This window comes from Ammospiza caudacuta, chromosome 17 (assembly GCF_027887145.1).
Source record: "Ammospiza caudacuta isolate bAmmCau1 chromosome 17, bAmmCau1.pri, whole genome shotgun sequence".
NCBI classification, from domain to species: Eukaryota; Metazoa; Chordata; class Aves; order Passeriformes; family Passerellidae; genus Ammospiza; species Ammospiza caudacuta.
The window spans coordinates 13,796,035-13,810,658 of NC_080609.1; the positions used below are offsets into that span (position 1 = coordinate 13,796,035).

Sequence of the window (14,624 nt, forward strand, 5' to 3'; positions counted from 1 at the left end):
TGTTTTAGAGAATATCCCTGGATGGAGGGCAGGGGCCAGTTCTTGGGAGTCATGGGGTCTCGGAATCTCTGCTGGTCAGAGTGACCCCAAGGTGTTAGAAAGTCTCTTTTCCCAGCCTGGTGGTAAAAAAAGGAGTCAGAGCTCTTCATTTCTCAGTCTCAAGGTTGTTTATTGTTTCTTATCTAGAAAATTCTTTCTCCTGTCCAAGGTCTGCTCAGCAGGAGAGTCCGAGACACTCTGCAGACTGTACAATTTACAATTACTTTCCAATACCTATCACCTATGTTAGACAGTGAGCTTCTACTCTAAACCAGTCTAAAAGTGCCAACATCACCCAGAAGATGGAGGCTAGGAAGAAGGAAAAAGGACAAGGCATGCCCAGATCCCTCCATCTTACAACCTGAGCCTCCATTCTAAAAACTTCAAAAATCTGTTTTTCATCCTGTGACAAACTAACTATTATTCTACTTAAACTCTTTTGACTTGTAATTCTTCATGTAAAGGTTGGTAATTGTTTTTTCCAAGAGCTAAATCAAAGGCACAGGGGTCTTGGGCTCTGTACCAGGGGCTCAAGCCCTCCAGGGCAGCCAGAGGGATGTCCTGGGTTCCCACAGTGGGGTTTTGCTGCTGGGCTGGTTGGAACGCCATCAGGAGATGCCAGCATGCGGTGAGGCTGAAGGGTGACGTTTGCAGCAGTGCCTGGAAGGTGGCACCCTCGTTGTCCCAGCCCTGGCTGTCCCTGGGGCTCACCAGGTGTGTCTGTGCCCTGCAGGTGCCAGCAGCCCCTCGGACAGCGCGGCTCCTGCCATGGTCATCCGTCCCCACAACACCAGCGTGGTGGCGGGCAGCAGCGAGGCCACCCTGGAGTGCGTGGCCAATGCCAGGTATGGGAACCCCTCCACAGCTCTCACTGGGACTCTGCCCTCTCTAAAATGTTGTGTTCATTTTTTTATTGTTAATAATTTGGAGATTGAAGCAGGATGCTTGCTCTTCAGAGCGACCTTATGAGTGATCTTGTTTGTCCAGCATTACTGAATTAAACCTATTGATTTTTCTGGCCAAATGAGGGTCAGGCAGGGGTGCTTTCCCACCTGGTCCTCACATGGAAAGGAAAAGAAATGCGGTTCAAGCAGCAGACATTATCTTAAGGAAAAAATTATGGTGAGGGTTAATAATATTTCAGCTGTTGCCTATCAACAGCAGAGGTGATGCTGTTAAACAGTTGGTGCTTCCTAGTAAATAAATTCATTGAGGATCTCCTGTGAAGTCATTTTTTCAGACACTCTCATTTTGCCGTGATTATTGCTCAACTGTTCATAATGCACTGTAATACAGAATTCACAGCATTCCTCCTATGTTTCTATCTAGCTGGCCTTGAATAGCTTTGAATTTCAGTGGAAGTGAGTAGTTGAAGTCCTTGGGTGATAAGACCAACTGATTTACTTTCCCCTCTGAGGGCAGAGATGTTCTTGATATGATTAATATTGTTTTGGTAATTGAGTTGTAATGAAAGCACTTCCCATGCAGCTGATTCCCATAGCAGTATTTATTCCTTTTGCTTGGAGAAATCAAATTATTAGCACTTAAGTTCTATTGCTGTATCAATTAGCTGTACTTGCATAATGCCACTTGAGTAGTCTGTAGTCCTTGATGTGTAGACGTTATACATGTATTTACTTTCTAACAGTGTGTTTTGGGGATAGAGGAAGACTTAAAGAAGTTTTATAATCTGTAATATTAGATTCCTCATGTGTATAAACATATATATATGCACACAGAGATTATTTTGTAGTACATATGTTTTACGATTTTATTCTTGTATTTTTTTTTTTTTTTGGCAGACCTCTTGAGCGGCTGAGCGTGACCTGGAAGAGAAATGGGATCAAGATCACCAGTGGCATCAGCAGCTTTGGGAGACGCCTCACTATCACCAACCCGACCTCTGCTGATGTGGGGATGTACTTCTGTGAAGCCAAACTCAGAGAGAGCACAGAGGAGCCAGCAAGAGCTAAAGCTTTCCTTTCTATCTTGGGTAATTCTCGAGGCAATGTGTTTTTTAGTAAAAAAGGCTCTGGGCTAAGGTATAATAGGAAATAAAATTGATATCTTAATATTTCATTGACCTTACATTTGAACCTTTCTTCAGAGAACAGAACAAAGGAGGTGAAGGAGGGTTATCTTCCAAATTAATTCAGCCGTTCTTCCCTGCTAATATAAATTCATCAAATAGATTTTTTTAAACACTGCTGCGATTGTAAATCCCCTGCGAAACTATACATTTAATGGGAATTTTGAGAAATACAGTAGTAAAATCCTTAATGGGCAGCTTCCCTAGCTTGGCTTTTAGGTGCATTAAATCCTGATTAACTCCTGCCTTTCTTATACCCAGTTTTCATATGTCAAGTGCCTGTATTTTTGCAAGAAGTCTTTTAGGAGCACTCCTGTGCTCGTGTGCTGCGGGTGCCAGTCGGGGGCCAAGGACGTTCTGCAGGCACAGAGCATTGCTGAGGCAACAGGACAGGGAAGCAAAAGCCATTAATGCAGCTCTGTTTGCTGGACCTCCAGCTCCCAGGGAAACTTTGGAATTAATTCTTTCAAAGGGGACATTGCTGCCCTTTCCCTCCTGTTTCCACCACCACCACCTCTGAGTGTTGCTGTAGGGAGGAGGTTGGAATTTGGAAATGGCAGCTCCTGGCATGTCTGATAATATTAACACAGTGCACACAGTGTGGGGTGGTTTAGGACTTTTAGACTGAAAGAGGTGGTTTAGACTTGGGACATTGAGATGTTTTCAGCCAGACATGATTGTGTGAAGTCAAGCTTTTATCTGTGGGAGTGTCCTGGGCAGGTTGGAGCCCTGGCAGTGCCAGCAGTCTCAGCGTTGCTCAGGGTTCAGGCACATGCACTCCTGGAGCTTTGCAGAGGGAATGCAGCCCACGATTCTTTACGTCTTTGAGCCTTCTGAAAATACAATTTTAAAGGCTGCTGTATGATTTGTATTCTGCTAAAGCAATATGTAGTAGCTGCTGTTAAGTGAGAAAGCAGCTCTTCCCTCTGCAAAGCTCCATTCCAGATTCATTTAGAGCACTGTGTGTCTGTTATATTTATTACCTGCTGGACAAAGTTTGGTTCCAGTCTCTTTCCTTGCCCTCTGTTCCTTGGAGTTACTTTCTCTTTAAGGAGCAGAGATGGATTTACTTATTTATAGGTTTTGTTCAAACGCTTTCTTATTCATAAGATTTTATTGTAGCTGGTTTGCCTTTGTTGCTGTGATGTCAGATCCAGCCTAATGCAATACTTAAAGCAGCCTCTTGGTTAATCGAAAGAATTTTTAAATACAGTTACAATAAAACTGAAAAATAATCACTGGGGAATCATATTAAACCAGCAGTGCTTTAGTCGCTTACCTGCTGTCTGATTTTTAAATGTTTTATTTATTTCCTATCCAGTTTTAGGAGGCTGTCAGGGAATGAAGTTATGAAAAGGTCTGTAGATAAGAACAAGCAGATGAAAGAAAGCAGAAACAAATTGGTTACCAATTACTTTTATTTCCTTCTGATGAAACACGACACTTCAGATGCAGGTGTTTACTCAACGTGTCAGCAAAGCCTGATAGATTTCTTTATTTATGAGTTTCTTGAGCTTGCAGGATGGATCTCTAATTCTAAACAGGGAGCCAAATCAAAGGATTAGTAGTTAATGCATAACTTATATTCAGCTTTAGAATTCTTGGATGGATCTGGCTGTCATTTAATTAGTCAAGGGACGGGTTCTAGAGGAAAGTGCAGACAAGATTCAAACCTAAGGCTTTCTGCAGTGTATCTCTCCTAGTCCATGGGGGCAGTACTTAGAGAGAATCAGGAATGCTTGTCCATTTGCATGCATAAAATATTTGCGTGGATGTGTAGATTGGGAGCTGATAATGAGCTGTACTTCTTGGGAGAATAACACAGCGTGGACTTAATGAGGGGTCTCAACTAACAGAAAAAGGAAATTAGCTTAAAAGAAGAGGTTTGTTTGCAGAATGGGAGAAATCAAATGCAGCCCCTCAATAGCATGGATGTGAGAGCTTCTGTGGATCAAGAGAGAAAAATATTTTGTGATTAGCAGGTAGAACAGGGGTAGCAATGAAAAGATGCATCAAAGATGTCACAAACAGTGATTTAATGGAAGCTTTTTTCCAAATATATCAGTCCTTGACTTTCCCAGCTAAGAGAAGTAACACAGTTTGAGTGTGGCTCAGATGGCAACCAGAGCTCTATTAGAAGGCAGTGGAACTTAGCACAAAAGCATCTACTCAACAAATTATTATTTGTGACCTAGCATATTATCTCAGAAGTTTTTCTGGATATTTCTGAGAATATATCTCAGTCTGTAAATTAAAATCACAATACTATTGGAAAAGCCTGAATCTCCAATGTATTAGAGTAGTACTGCATAAACAAGAAGAAAATCCTCTAGCTGTGTGCTGCTGCACTTTTCTTCTGAACGTGGCAAAGAGCTCCCTGACATCTTCATATTGTTCCAGAAAAGATAAACTGAGGTGGTTCCAAACCTTGGTTTTATTAGCTGCAGTTGTTATAAATTTTTAAAGGGTATCATGTTCCTCGCTTGGCAGAGTAACAGTTTGGGAAAGATTTGTTGCAGATTAGATAAGAGCACATTTGTTTTATCACTAACAGTTTGAAGATTAAGTAATTTAAAGAGTCTTCCCATGAACAAACCAATTTGAAAGCTGAGATAATCTTAAATTCTTTTGCTCCACTTCTGCAAGTTTTAGTGACAAATGGCAATAGTCATTTCTTAAATGACTGTTCTACGGGAAATTATGAATTTTAGGAGTTTTAAAAAATTGGGAACCAAACTCTTCCACTGTATGAAATCCAAACTGCTCTTTAAATGTTGTCAGACAGTAAAACCTGAAAAAAATGAGAAAAACAATTTGTAAAAAGGGCCTGGCATGATGAGTGGTTGTGCAGAACTGAGGGCTGAGGCCTTGTTGGTCTGTCCAAAGGAATACAAATGAATAAAACAGAGTCAGAGGGCTCCCCTTCTTTTGGAGAGTGTTTTGTGCCCAGAGATCTACATTAAAAGACATCTTATTCTCATCTTGGGAGAATTCAAGTCTGTGTGACCACAGGATTCAGGAATGCAGAAAAATTCCAGTTGTGGCCGAAGGGCACACCTGGCTGGGCTCTGATGTGGATTGTGGGGCTGTTCCTTCCTCCCTGTTCTCCAGGAGTGTCCAGATGCTGAAGGGCCTTCTTTGTGCAGTTCTGCTGCTCAGGAATTTTCACTGTGTGTACAGAACTGCCAGAGCAGAAGTTATTTCCCTTTGTAGCTACGAGCACCTCAGTGCCTCGTGCTCAGACCTCTGGAAACAGCAGCAGTTCTCGTGGCTCCAGCTTAGACACTTTGAAACACTGCAGATGCCTTCTTTGAAAGCACTGGAAATAATTTTTCATGTGTGGTGCTTAAGGGGAAGATCCTGATGACTGTGTTCATCTACTGTGTAAGAAAATAATAAGTTTTCAGGAAAACTATAATACGAAATGTCTTTGGACTCGCCTAATCACAGTTTGGGCTCAAAGGAAAGAAATATTTGCAGCTTTTGATTTGTCAAGCCTCAGAGGTTCTGAGATGAACACAGACATTCTGCCTTGGGCCTAAATGCAGCAGGACCTAGGAGCAGTGGGACTTCTGGGCAGCCCAGCTCTGTCTCTGATATTCCCAACAAGTTCTTCCTCCTTTCAGCCCTGTAGACAGGACATGTGTTCCCTGGGCTGTTATTTCAGAACACACAGGCTGCAGCTCACAGTAGGGGTAGCAAGAAACCACATGGATCTTTTCATCTCTCTCTGTTTTAACCTGATATTCATGCAAAGAAACTTCCTGCTCCAAGGAGCCTGCTGTACCTGCATCCACAATGGGTCTTCTCTCCCAGCGTGGCCAGTCTGATCTTCTGTCTGGAGTTACAGACTTTATACCTACAAGGGGCTGTCAAGCTTCCAGTTCATCTTCCTTTAGAAGATATTCACCAAATAAATTAGTTTATGGTAATGCTGGAGGAAGGCTTCCATGTTGAAGGTTCAATTTTCGTCTTAAATATGCAGCCCTGAGTTTCTGAGAAATTCAGGAATTTCAGCTTTGGAGGAGCCCCTGGGGCTTTCTCTGTTCTCTCTGACTTTCATGTGTGTATCTAGGATTAGGTCACACATCTCCAGTGCAGCTTGAAGGGTATGTAATGGATGCTGACTGCTATCTTTTGAATGTTAAAATCAGTGACCATGTAACTCTGCACAGTGGAAGTTAGAACAGGATCAAATTTTGCAGGCTCCCAAGGGCTTTTCTGAGACATATCTTTCCAGTGATGTCTGGAGTGGAAAAAAAAACTCCAAAACCCTCAACAACTATTAAAAACACCCATTTATATTCAAATACTCTTTCCCCCCTTGCTTGTACTTGACATTTTAGTGAAGATCAGTCAAACACCAATACAATATTTGAACAATGCAGTATCTGTTTCTTTCAGCCTAATGTGGGCTGTGACCCCTCTCGTTGCCACACACCACAATGCCAGCAGGGTGAACTTGGAGTAATGGCTCCTTTCCTATTCTAACTGTTGCGATTCTATAATTTCCAAAAAATTTAAATGTTTGACCTGATACTGGCAAATTACTGTCATTCCTAAAAATTGCAGTGTGTGGGGACTTGTGTCTGGCACATTATATTCTTTGGAAGATGCTATAATTTCACCACACATATTAAATTTCAACACATGATTATTGCCTACAACAATAAATGTTAAATTCATACAGTGTGATTCAAACCAAGCCTTATAAATATGCAGTGGAGTCATATATACAGCCACCCAGAATGCCCCCTCAGAATGCCATCTGACCCCTATAAATAGTGCTGCATTTTTATGGCCTCTTTCTGACAGTCATTCACCAGGTGCTGTACAACCCAAATTCAGATACTCTGAATTTCTCCCTTGCAGTTAATGCTGGGCATTCAGGCCCTTGGGCACAAAACCTGACATGCTGATGATACATCTGACACCTCTGAAAAGTGAGGAGCTGAGGTTTCAGTTGCTCAGCACCTGTAAATGGAGCTGTTTGCTCCACAGCCTGAGCTCTGTTGACTCCACAGGACCTTTAGAGCATCCGTGCTGCTGGTGAATGGCACATGGGTGTGGAAAAGCTGCATGGAAAACTCAGGTTCCTTTACTTGGAGGGTGACAGAGGCTTCTCAGAGAGGTTGTGGAGTGTCATTCTCTGGAGATGGTAAAAACACACCTGCAGCCTGCCCTGGATGATCCAGCTTTAGCAGGGGGACTGGTCTGGGTAATTTCCAGGGGTCATTCCAACCCCAGCCATGATGAGGTGCTGTGTGAAATCACTCTTATTTGCTTCAAAACCCCTTAGTGTATCCCTACACCAATATTCCTGGAATTCCCTCATTCCTTACAAGGCTAATTTTCCAGATATGTTAGACTTTACCACAGCTCTGGTGCCCATGTGCTATTCTGGATCTTCCAGAAATCTCTTATCAATCAGAAATTCCTTATCAATCAGAAATCCCTTATCAATCAGCCTTGTCATCCCACCCAGGCTTGTCAGTTTTTGTCAGTACAGGCCATAAACTGCAGAGTTGCTCATGGAAGGTTTTCCTGTATCAGTGCTTATCTTTCAAGAATGGGATCTGACTTGTCTGTGGGCAGCTGCTGTGTCTGTGGCAGGTGCAGCATTTGGCAATGCCTCCAGCTGCTGTGAACTGAGTTCAGCAGCCTTTAATCTGGGGGAAAAGGTGAGTCTGGGCTTCAAGACTAGAAATCAAATCTGTTGGCACCAAAAGTCCTCTGGGATCTGCCTGTGGCCTTTAGATTGCATCTTTCTGCTGCTCCTGCTCTTTTTCTGTCTTGTCTGCTTCTGTTTCTCGCTGCTTCTCTCAGAAACACTGATGTGAGTCTTCTTTTTATGCCATCACATCCCGTTTGTTAAGTGACAGTTGTCACTGACTTCAGGCTCTTTGTCACATAATTCAGTGCTTGATACCTGCTCCCCCAAGCATCTCTTAATGTCACAAAGGGTGTCAAACAGCCTGTGTGGGATTTAAAGGAAGGAGCACATGTTGCAGGTTGGGATTTTGGGAGGGACACTGGGAAAGACAACAGTGTAAATATGCCAGGTGGAACTGCAGGAGCTGTGCAGCAGCAGCACATAAACAGAGGTCATGGAACCACCAGCATCTTTGAGGTCACATCAAGTGCTTTGCAGCTGGACTGCAGGCCCACAGTGAAGATAAATCTGCAAATTTATCACTGGTGTGTGAGTATGTTGCTGATCCAGGAGAAAGTTTGAGAGCTGGTGCCTGGAGGTTGCCAAGTTTAGAGATTGGCCCGTTAAGGGCAGAATCCTTTATAAAAGGAAAGCTGCAGTCAGGACCTCCCTGAGCAAATGATAAACTTCAATGACTGGAGAGACATTCACAGAAAAAGCCCAAACTTAGAAGGGAATGTCTGGATTTGTGAGTATGTGTCTGGATGCCTTCCTGGCCTAGTGTTGCTTTATCCTCACCCCACAATCGCATCAAATTGCCATAGAATGAAAGATTCAGATTTTATTTTGGGAGATGAATGTGTGGACACAGACAGAACACAGATAAGGACACTGGGCTGAAAGTTTGGAAGTTCAAAAAGTAATATCCAGAGAAATGGAGCTCAAGGAAAACACCAGGATGATGTGAGAGGAAGGAGAGTGCTCAGAGTGAAAACATGGACTTAGATGAATTGCAGAGGACTCAGCAACTTAGCTGATCAAACATGTCAAAGTGTGTGCCATCAGTGAATTTCAATTAAATGTTCAGCTTCTCAATTTGTTGTTGAGATTAACGTGTGAGATCATATGCAATAAATCACAGCTTATTATGCATGCTTATTAATAGCTTTATATTTAGGCAGTGAGGATCAATAATGTTAACACATGTATATTATTAGAATATAATAAATCAAGTTGCTTGTTTTTATTGGTTTTGCTGGGTAAACAACTATTCCAGGCTGTTTGCAACCTCCCCTCCTCCCCTGCATGGCATGCTGAAGACTAATATTGATTGGCTTTATTTGGAATGAATACAGAATTGTAATATCCATTGGTGCTCAGACAAGACCCCAGTTCTGTACACCCAAGCAAGTATTTTATTGTAGTGAGAGGGAAGAACTGCTGGGAAAGGGGAGGTTCTGTTCTAACCTGGTGTCTCCTGATATCACCCCACAGTGTGACAGCCACGTTTGCTATACTGCAGGTAGCAACAAGATTTTGCAGGATAAATTTATATGGTTTTCATTTTATTTGCTAAAATGTAATGCCCTAGCAATAACATAACTTCTTTTTTCCAGTCGTGTTTGGTGAAGAGATTTGAGAGCAGGTCAGCTCAAATGACCTCGGATCTTGCAGCTTCTTATGTGTTTTAAAACATACTCAATTTCCTTAAAATGGAAATACATATAACTCAGTTTCACAAGCTACTTACATTGCCTTTCTGTATTTCCTAAAACTTAGCAGTAAGTTTCGTTATGCTGCAGAAGAACTGCATTTATAATCAAGTAAAATCCTTCTAAAACCAGTACTCAGATGATAATTGCATTGAACAAACTATGACAGTCTTTAGTTACCATGATAATGACTGCAACCTTAGTGCCTCTGGGACTTTGACATGATGCTCTTCAATTTTATGCTGCATAGAAGAAAGAGTTACATGCCAGCATACTCGGCAATTTCTGCAGTCTGGTCTTTGTTTAATTAAACATCTAATATCTTTTCTTTAGCCCTAATGATAAAGTGGGGATTTTTATGATTATTACTATAACTTCAATTAAGGCATTAAATCTGTTTACTTTCTCAAAATAAAACAGTTGAGAGGAATTTCTTTTAATTATGCTGCACTTGTCCTCTAATGTCGACTCTGTGACATGCCATGGCACTTTATTTGACATACTTCATGCCTTGCTGAGGTGAAATGCAGTCTAGATACTGAAGCAAACTATCCTATAAAATGTACATTGTAAATATAAACCTTTATAAACCTCTTGGGAGGGCCTTTCTAAGCAAAAAATTAACACGTTCAATGATTCAGTCCTATAAAATGAAAAGTAGCCCCTGCTCTGGGTATTAATTTGCAGTGCAAACCCCTAAATCTTTACCTTCCATTGACTCCACTCTGGAATTCATGCTCAGCATAGCAAACATTGTCAGGCCTTATTTTTACGATGCTTTTACTAGCAAAAAAACCCCACCTCCAAATAGAGACAAACAAATCTGTTTGTAACCCCTTACATCAGATGCACCACCTGTGGAGAGATTCTGTGATGAATATTTTTTAATGAGTGCCTGTTTTTCACTTTGCTGTGGCTCTGCTTGTTGACTTTTGTTTGCTTTCCCCAAGAACCTCCGTATTTCACGGCTGAACCCCAGAATGTGATTTTGGCTGAGGTGGAGAAGGACGTGGACATCCTGTGCCAGGCCATGGGTGAGTGCACAAAAGTGTTCAAACCTGGATTGATGGCATGTGTGTGTCCAGTTTGGAAGAAATCATCTTACACAAACCATCTTTGTTTTTAATGTTTAGAAGTCTCTGTTTTATTGCTGATTATCACAGGTCCCATATACAACAAAGAGGGTTGGCCTTTCCCTTTGGAAAATTGGGTATTTCTTGTAATTAAGGTTAATTTGGAATAATGCCGGCATGTTGATGTTTGTCTGTGGGGAGCACAAGTCCTGCTCCTGTTGCTCTGGGATCTTGCCTGCGCTTCAGAGTCATTAGAGAAGAGATTTAAATATCTTGAGCCAGAAAATGGGTTGAGGGGACAGCACGGTTATGGAACCCATCATTTGCAATGCAAACAGTTCTTATTTTCAACAGTCACAATGCCCTTTCTTCTAAAAGTTAGGGAGCTTTCATAGTCAATAGAAATGTCAGCAACTCTGACATCTGAATGTAGTTATGAAATCTGCAGGACTATTACAGGCAGATTTTAATTGGTAGGTGGTTTAATGATATAAAAGGCTTCAAAAGTTTAGAGTTCCACCTGTCTAAAATCATGTTTCGAGTTCCACAGAAATGCAATTCCCACCTATTTCAGCACTCTGGTAAGGTAGAAGATGTTGTCATTATATGTTTAGAGCAGGTTTCTCAAAGTCACCAAATTTCTATGTGACCCTGGTGAGGGAATGAATATTTTGTTGTCTCACTTTCCCTGGTGCTGAGTTTAAGAAGCAGCACACATAAAATGCCATGAGGTCCTTAGGGAGAAAGATCACATCCTTGATTTAAAAAGCACCCAGACCTAACTAACAGCTTATTTTTGTGGTGTCTTCCTCCAAATCACAGCCAATAGACATTTTTACTGCGTGATTGTGTTATTGCCACTGTGATTTAAGCATTTTTCCTTGTGTTTTATGTAGGAAAGAGTCAGCACTGCTTTTCTAGGAGTCTTTGCAAACTGTGTGATAAGCAAGTGTGTGTGTGTGTTAAGGGTGGCTGCTTTGGAATTTCAGAAGCCTGTGATGAGATCTCTTACAAAAAGCTCTTCTGGAAATGAAGCTATCAGATGATAAGAGACAATGTCTTCTTGTTCATTAATAGCTTTTTAAGCAAAACACAGCAGGACCTGCTGTCAGTGGAGTTCCCCAGGAACCCATCTGCTGTTTCAAATATTTTTCATGAATTAAAAAAAAAAAAAAAGACAACCCAACTCACAACCTGGAGGAATCAGGGAGACCTGAGGTTGACTTTAACTCTTCCTTTTACCTTCACTTTTTCTTTGAGCAGTTTAGTTCCCAAGGGGGTTAATGGGGCACTCATAACCATTCTCACTGGAGATATGGGAACTCTTATTAGACAAAATTAATTATTTCTGTTCAACTCTTGTAGTGCACATCTGATTTGATGATAAATGTGGTGCAGGAGAATGAAAACCTGCTTCCTTGTGGATTATTTTGTTAAGTATCTATAGCACATATAAGGGGCAGGTACTAGAATTAAACATAGAGGAATTTTGATCAGTTATTACACAAATCTAGCAATTGCCAGCACTTTAAAAGAGGGTAAATGAAGATTGCTGCCTCCTGCTCCAAGCTGGGAGAACAAAGCACTGGGGAAACTGCAGAGATGCCCTTTACCTTTGCTGTAAATGGAAGACAGATTGTATTTCCCCTAGCCCCATCAGGTTGTGTGCACAAAGCCCATTTGCCAAGACTTCGTGCACTGTGGGTGTGTGAGAGACAGATTAATTTCACAGTATAAGCAGAGATTAACTGTAAATAAAATTGCAACTTGCAGCTTGCAGCTCCCTGCTCCCTGTAATGGAGTTTCAGGGTATCAGGCCACAGGAACCAGGCTCTGCTGTTTATCTTCCAGCAGTGGCTGATGCTGCCTGAATGTTCAATGGGTTTCCTTTAAATGCTCTTTCTGATTTGCTTGTGGAAAGTTTGGAGCTGCAGGCAGTGGTGGTGCTGTCTGGGGAGCACAGTTAATTGGACTTCAGCTCTACGTGTTTAGAGAAGGAGATGGAAGAGATGCTTTGGAGATTCCTCAGGAGCTCACTGGGATCTAGAGGAGGCGGTTAAAAATAAATAACAAAGATGGCACAGTGAATATTCTGAGTCTTTCATCGAGGTTCTTAAGTGAAATTTGGCAGAGAGTCAAGCAGCTGTTTCACAGATGGAGGAGCTGAGCCTTGGGTTCCATAAGTTATTTGCCCAAGGTTACAGAAGTGGCAAAGCCAGAACCAGCGTCTCTGTTTCCTGCCTTCCCTTCTCCCCCCTGACACTAGATTAATTTGTCTGTGAAAAATGAATAGTGCTGCACACAACTGAGAAATAAGGTTATTTTATTTATTTCTGCCAGTTTTTTAGGCCACTCTCACCTCCTGAGCAGCAGGGTCGGGCCGATACTGCTTGGAAAGGTAGAGTGCAAAAGGTCTTTAAAGGGTTTTCTTCTCTTCATAATTTTTTCACCGGAAGATGTTTAGAGAAGAAAAAAAACAAAATTCCCTTGTGTGGGGAGGAAAGGTTGTGGGGTGGGTAGAAGATGAGAAAAGCTGGGTTTAACCATTTTTTACAGCCAAACAGGTAGCAAAATTAGACGAGGATGTGTGTACAACTTGGAAGACAAATCTCTCTGGGAAGATCACTAAAGCCCAGATGAATGCTGCTGACAGGCATCAGAGTGCTCAGATAAGATCCTATTATTCAGACTCATAACTTTGAGTGCAGGAAGATACCCGTAACTGAAAAGTAGAGAAATAGAGATGGTAATATTCAGTTTGTCAGCTGAGTTGGTGATAGGAAGGTGTATCTCACAGTGATTATAGGATTAGAAGGTTTGCCAATACTGTTAGTAGAATGGGATTTATGGAATGACACCAGTGTTAAAGGTTTCAGTGTTCTGAATGCAGGATTTCATTATTTCCTTGGTGCCTATCAAGTCTAATGTGTGGGAAAATGGAGTTGCTATTATTTAAACTTGAAATCATTTCTGAGCTTCTCAGCATCAGGAGAACTATTCCATTTTGCATCATCTGTTTCTTCATTACTCAGTGATAATTTGTATTTGCCCAGGAGGATTTTCAAGAGATGAATAACACTCTCACCGAGAATTGTGAACATTGAAATTTACGCTAATTCTGTATATGGGCTGTTGTATGAAATTTAAATTATGCCTATTGCCAGCTCCTACATCACGTCTATTCTCTATCAGACAATGCACTTCTACATAGTGAGTTTCTTCCTGAGATGATTATCTGCATCATGAGTACATTTTATTTTATCAGCAGAACAAAAGCATCAGAGGTGATTGAAGTAAATGATACGTGTTTATAAAAGTAACAACAGCAATTGGATGTTGTTTTTCAGTCATTTCCATACATTGTTTGTACATTCCTTCCAGAGTTAATACAGTTTTGTCTGTATAAAGAGAATAAGTACACTGAGAGAAGATGTGAATGGAAGCAGAACACCAGTAGTATTTAACTTTGGGAGTTTTAAAATGATAATGATGATTATATAGATCTTCCCATGGCACTTTAGCTCTCGGAACATCAAGTGACTGCCAGCATTGCAGTGAAATTCATTGTCTGCAGATGCTCAGTTCATCAGAGACATCCCATCCTCCATGCTTCAGTGACACTTCTCTATTTGGGCAAATTTCACCCACCCATGAATTTAGGTTTGCTGTCTCTTACCTTATTACAAGAAATTGTGTTGGCCTGAGGTTTTAAGTGAAAAGTGTTCGAAAACACCCCAAGTGCTGTGCCCAGTTCTGGAAGGACATTGAGGGGCTGGAGTGTGTCCAGGGAAAGGAACAGAAGGTTCTGGAGTGTAAATCCTGTGAGGAGAGGCTGAGAAAGCTGAGGGAGCTCAGCCTGGAGGAAAGGAGGAGCAGGAGGGACCTTCTGGCTCTGCACAATTCCCCCTCCTGTAGCAAGACAGGGGTCAGGCTGTCCTGGGAGCAATGGGCAGGATGAGAGGAAATGGTGTTAAACTGTGCCAGGGGAGGGTCAGGCTGGACATTAGGAAGCATTTATTCACAGGAAGGGCTGTCAGGTATTGGAAAGAGGCGCTCAG

General features: G+C 41.7%; 1 protein-coding gene across 1 annotated transcript in view; it reads left to right on the plus strand.

Annotated features, from left to right (window-relative positions):
• The window catches only part of SDK1 (sidekick cell adhesion molecule 1), a 381,148-nt gene that overhangs the window by 230,678 nt on the left and 135,846 nt on the right, over window positions 1–14,624 (plus strand). The window contains exons 6-8 of the mRNA XM_058815791.1: window positions 773–884; window positions 1,842–2,032; window positions 10,444–10,527. Coding sequence (XP_058671774.1) covers window positions 773–884; window positions 1,842–2,032; window positions 10,444–10,527 — 387 coding nt within the window. The remainder of the gene's footprint in view (window positions 1–772; window positions 885–1,841; window positions 2,033–10,443; window positions 10,528–14,624) is intronic.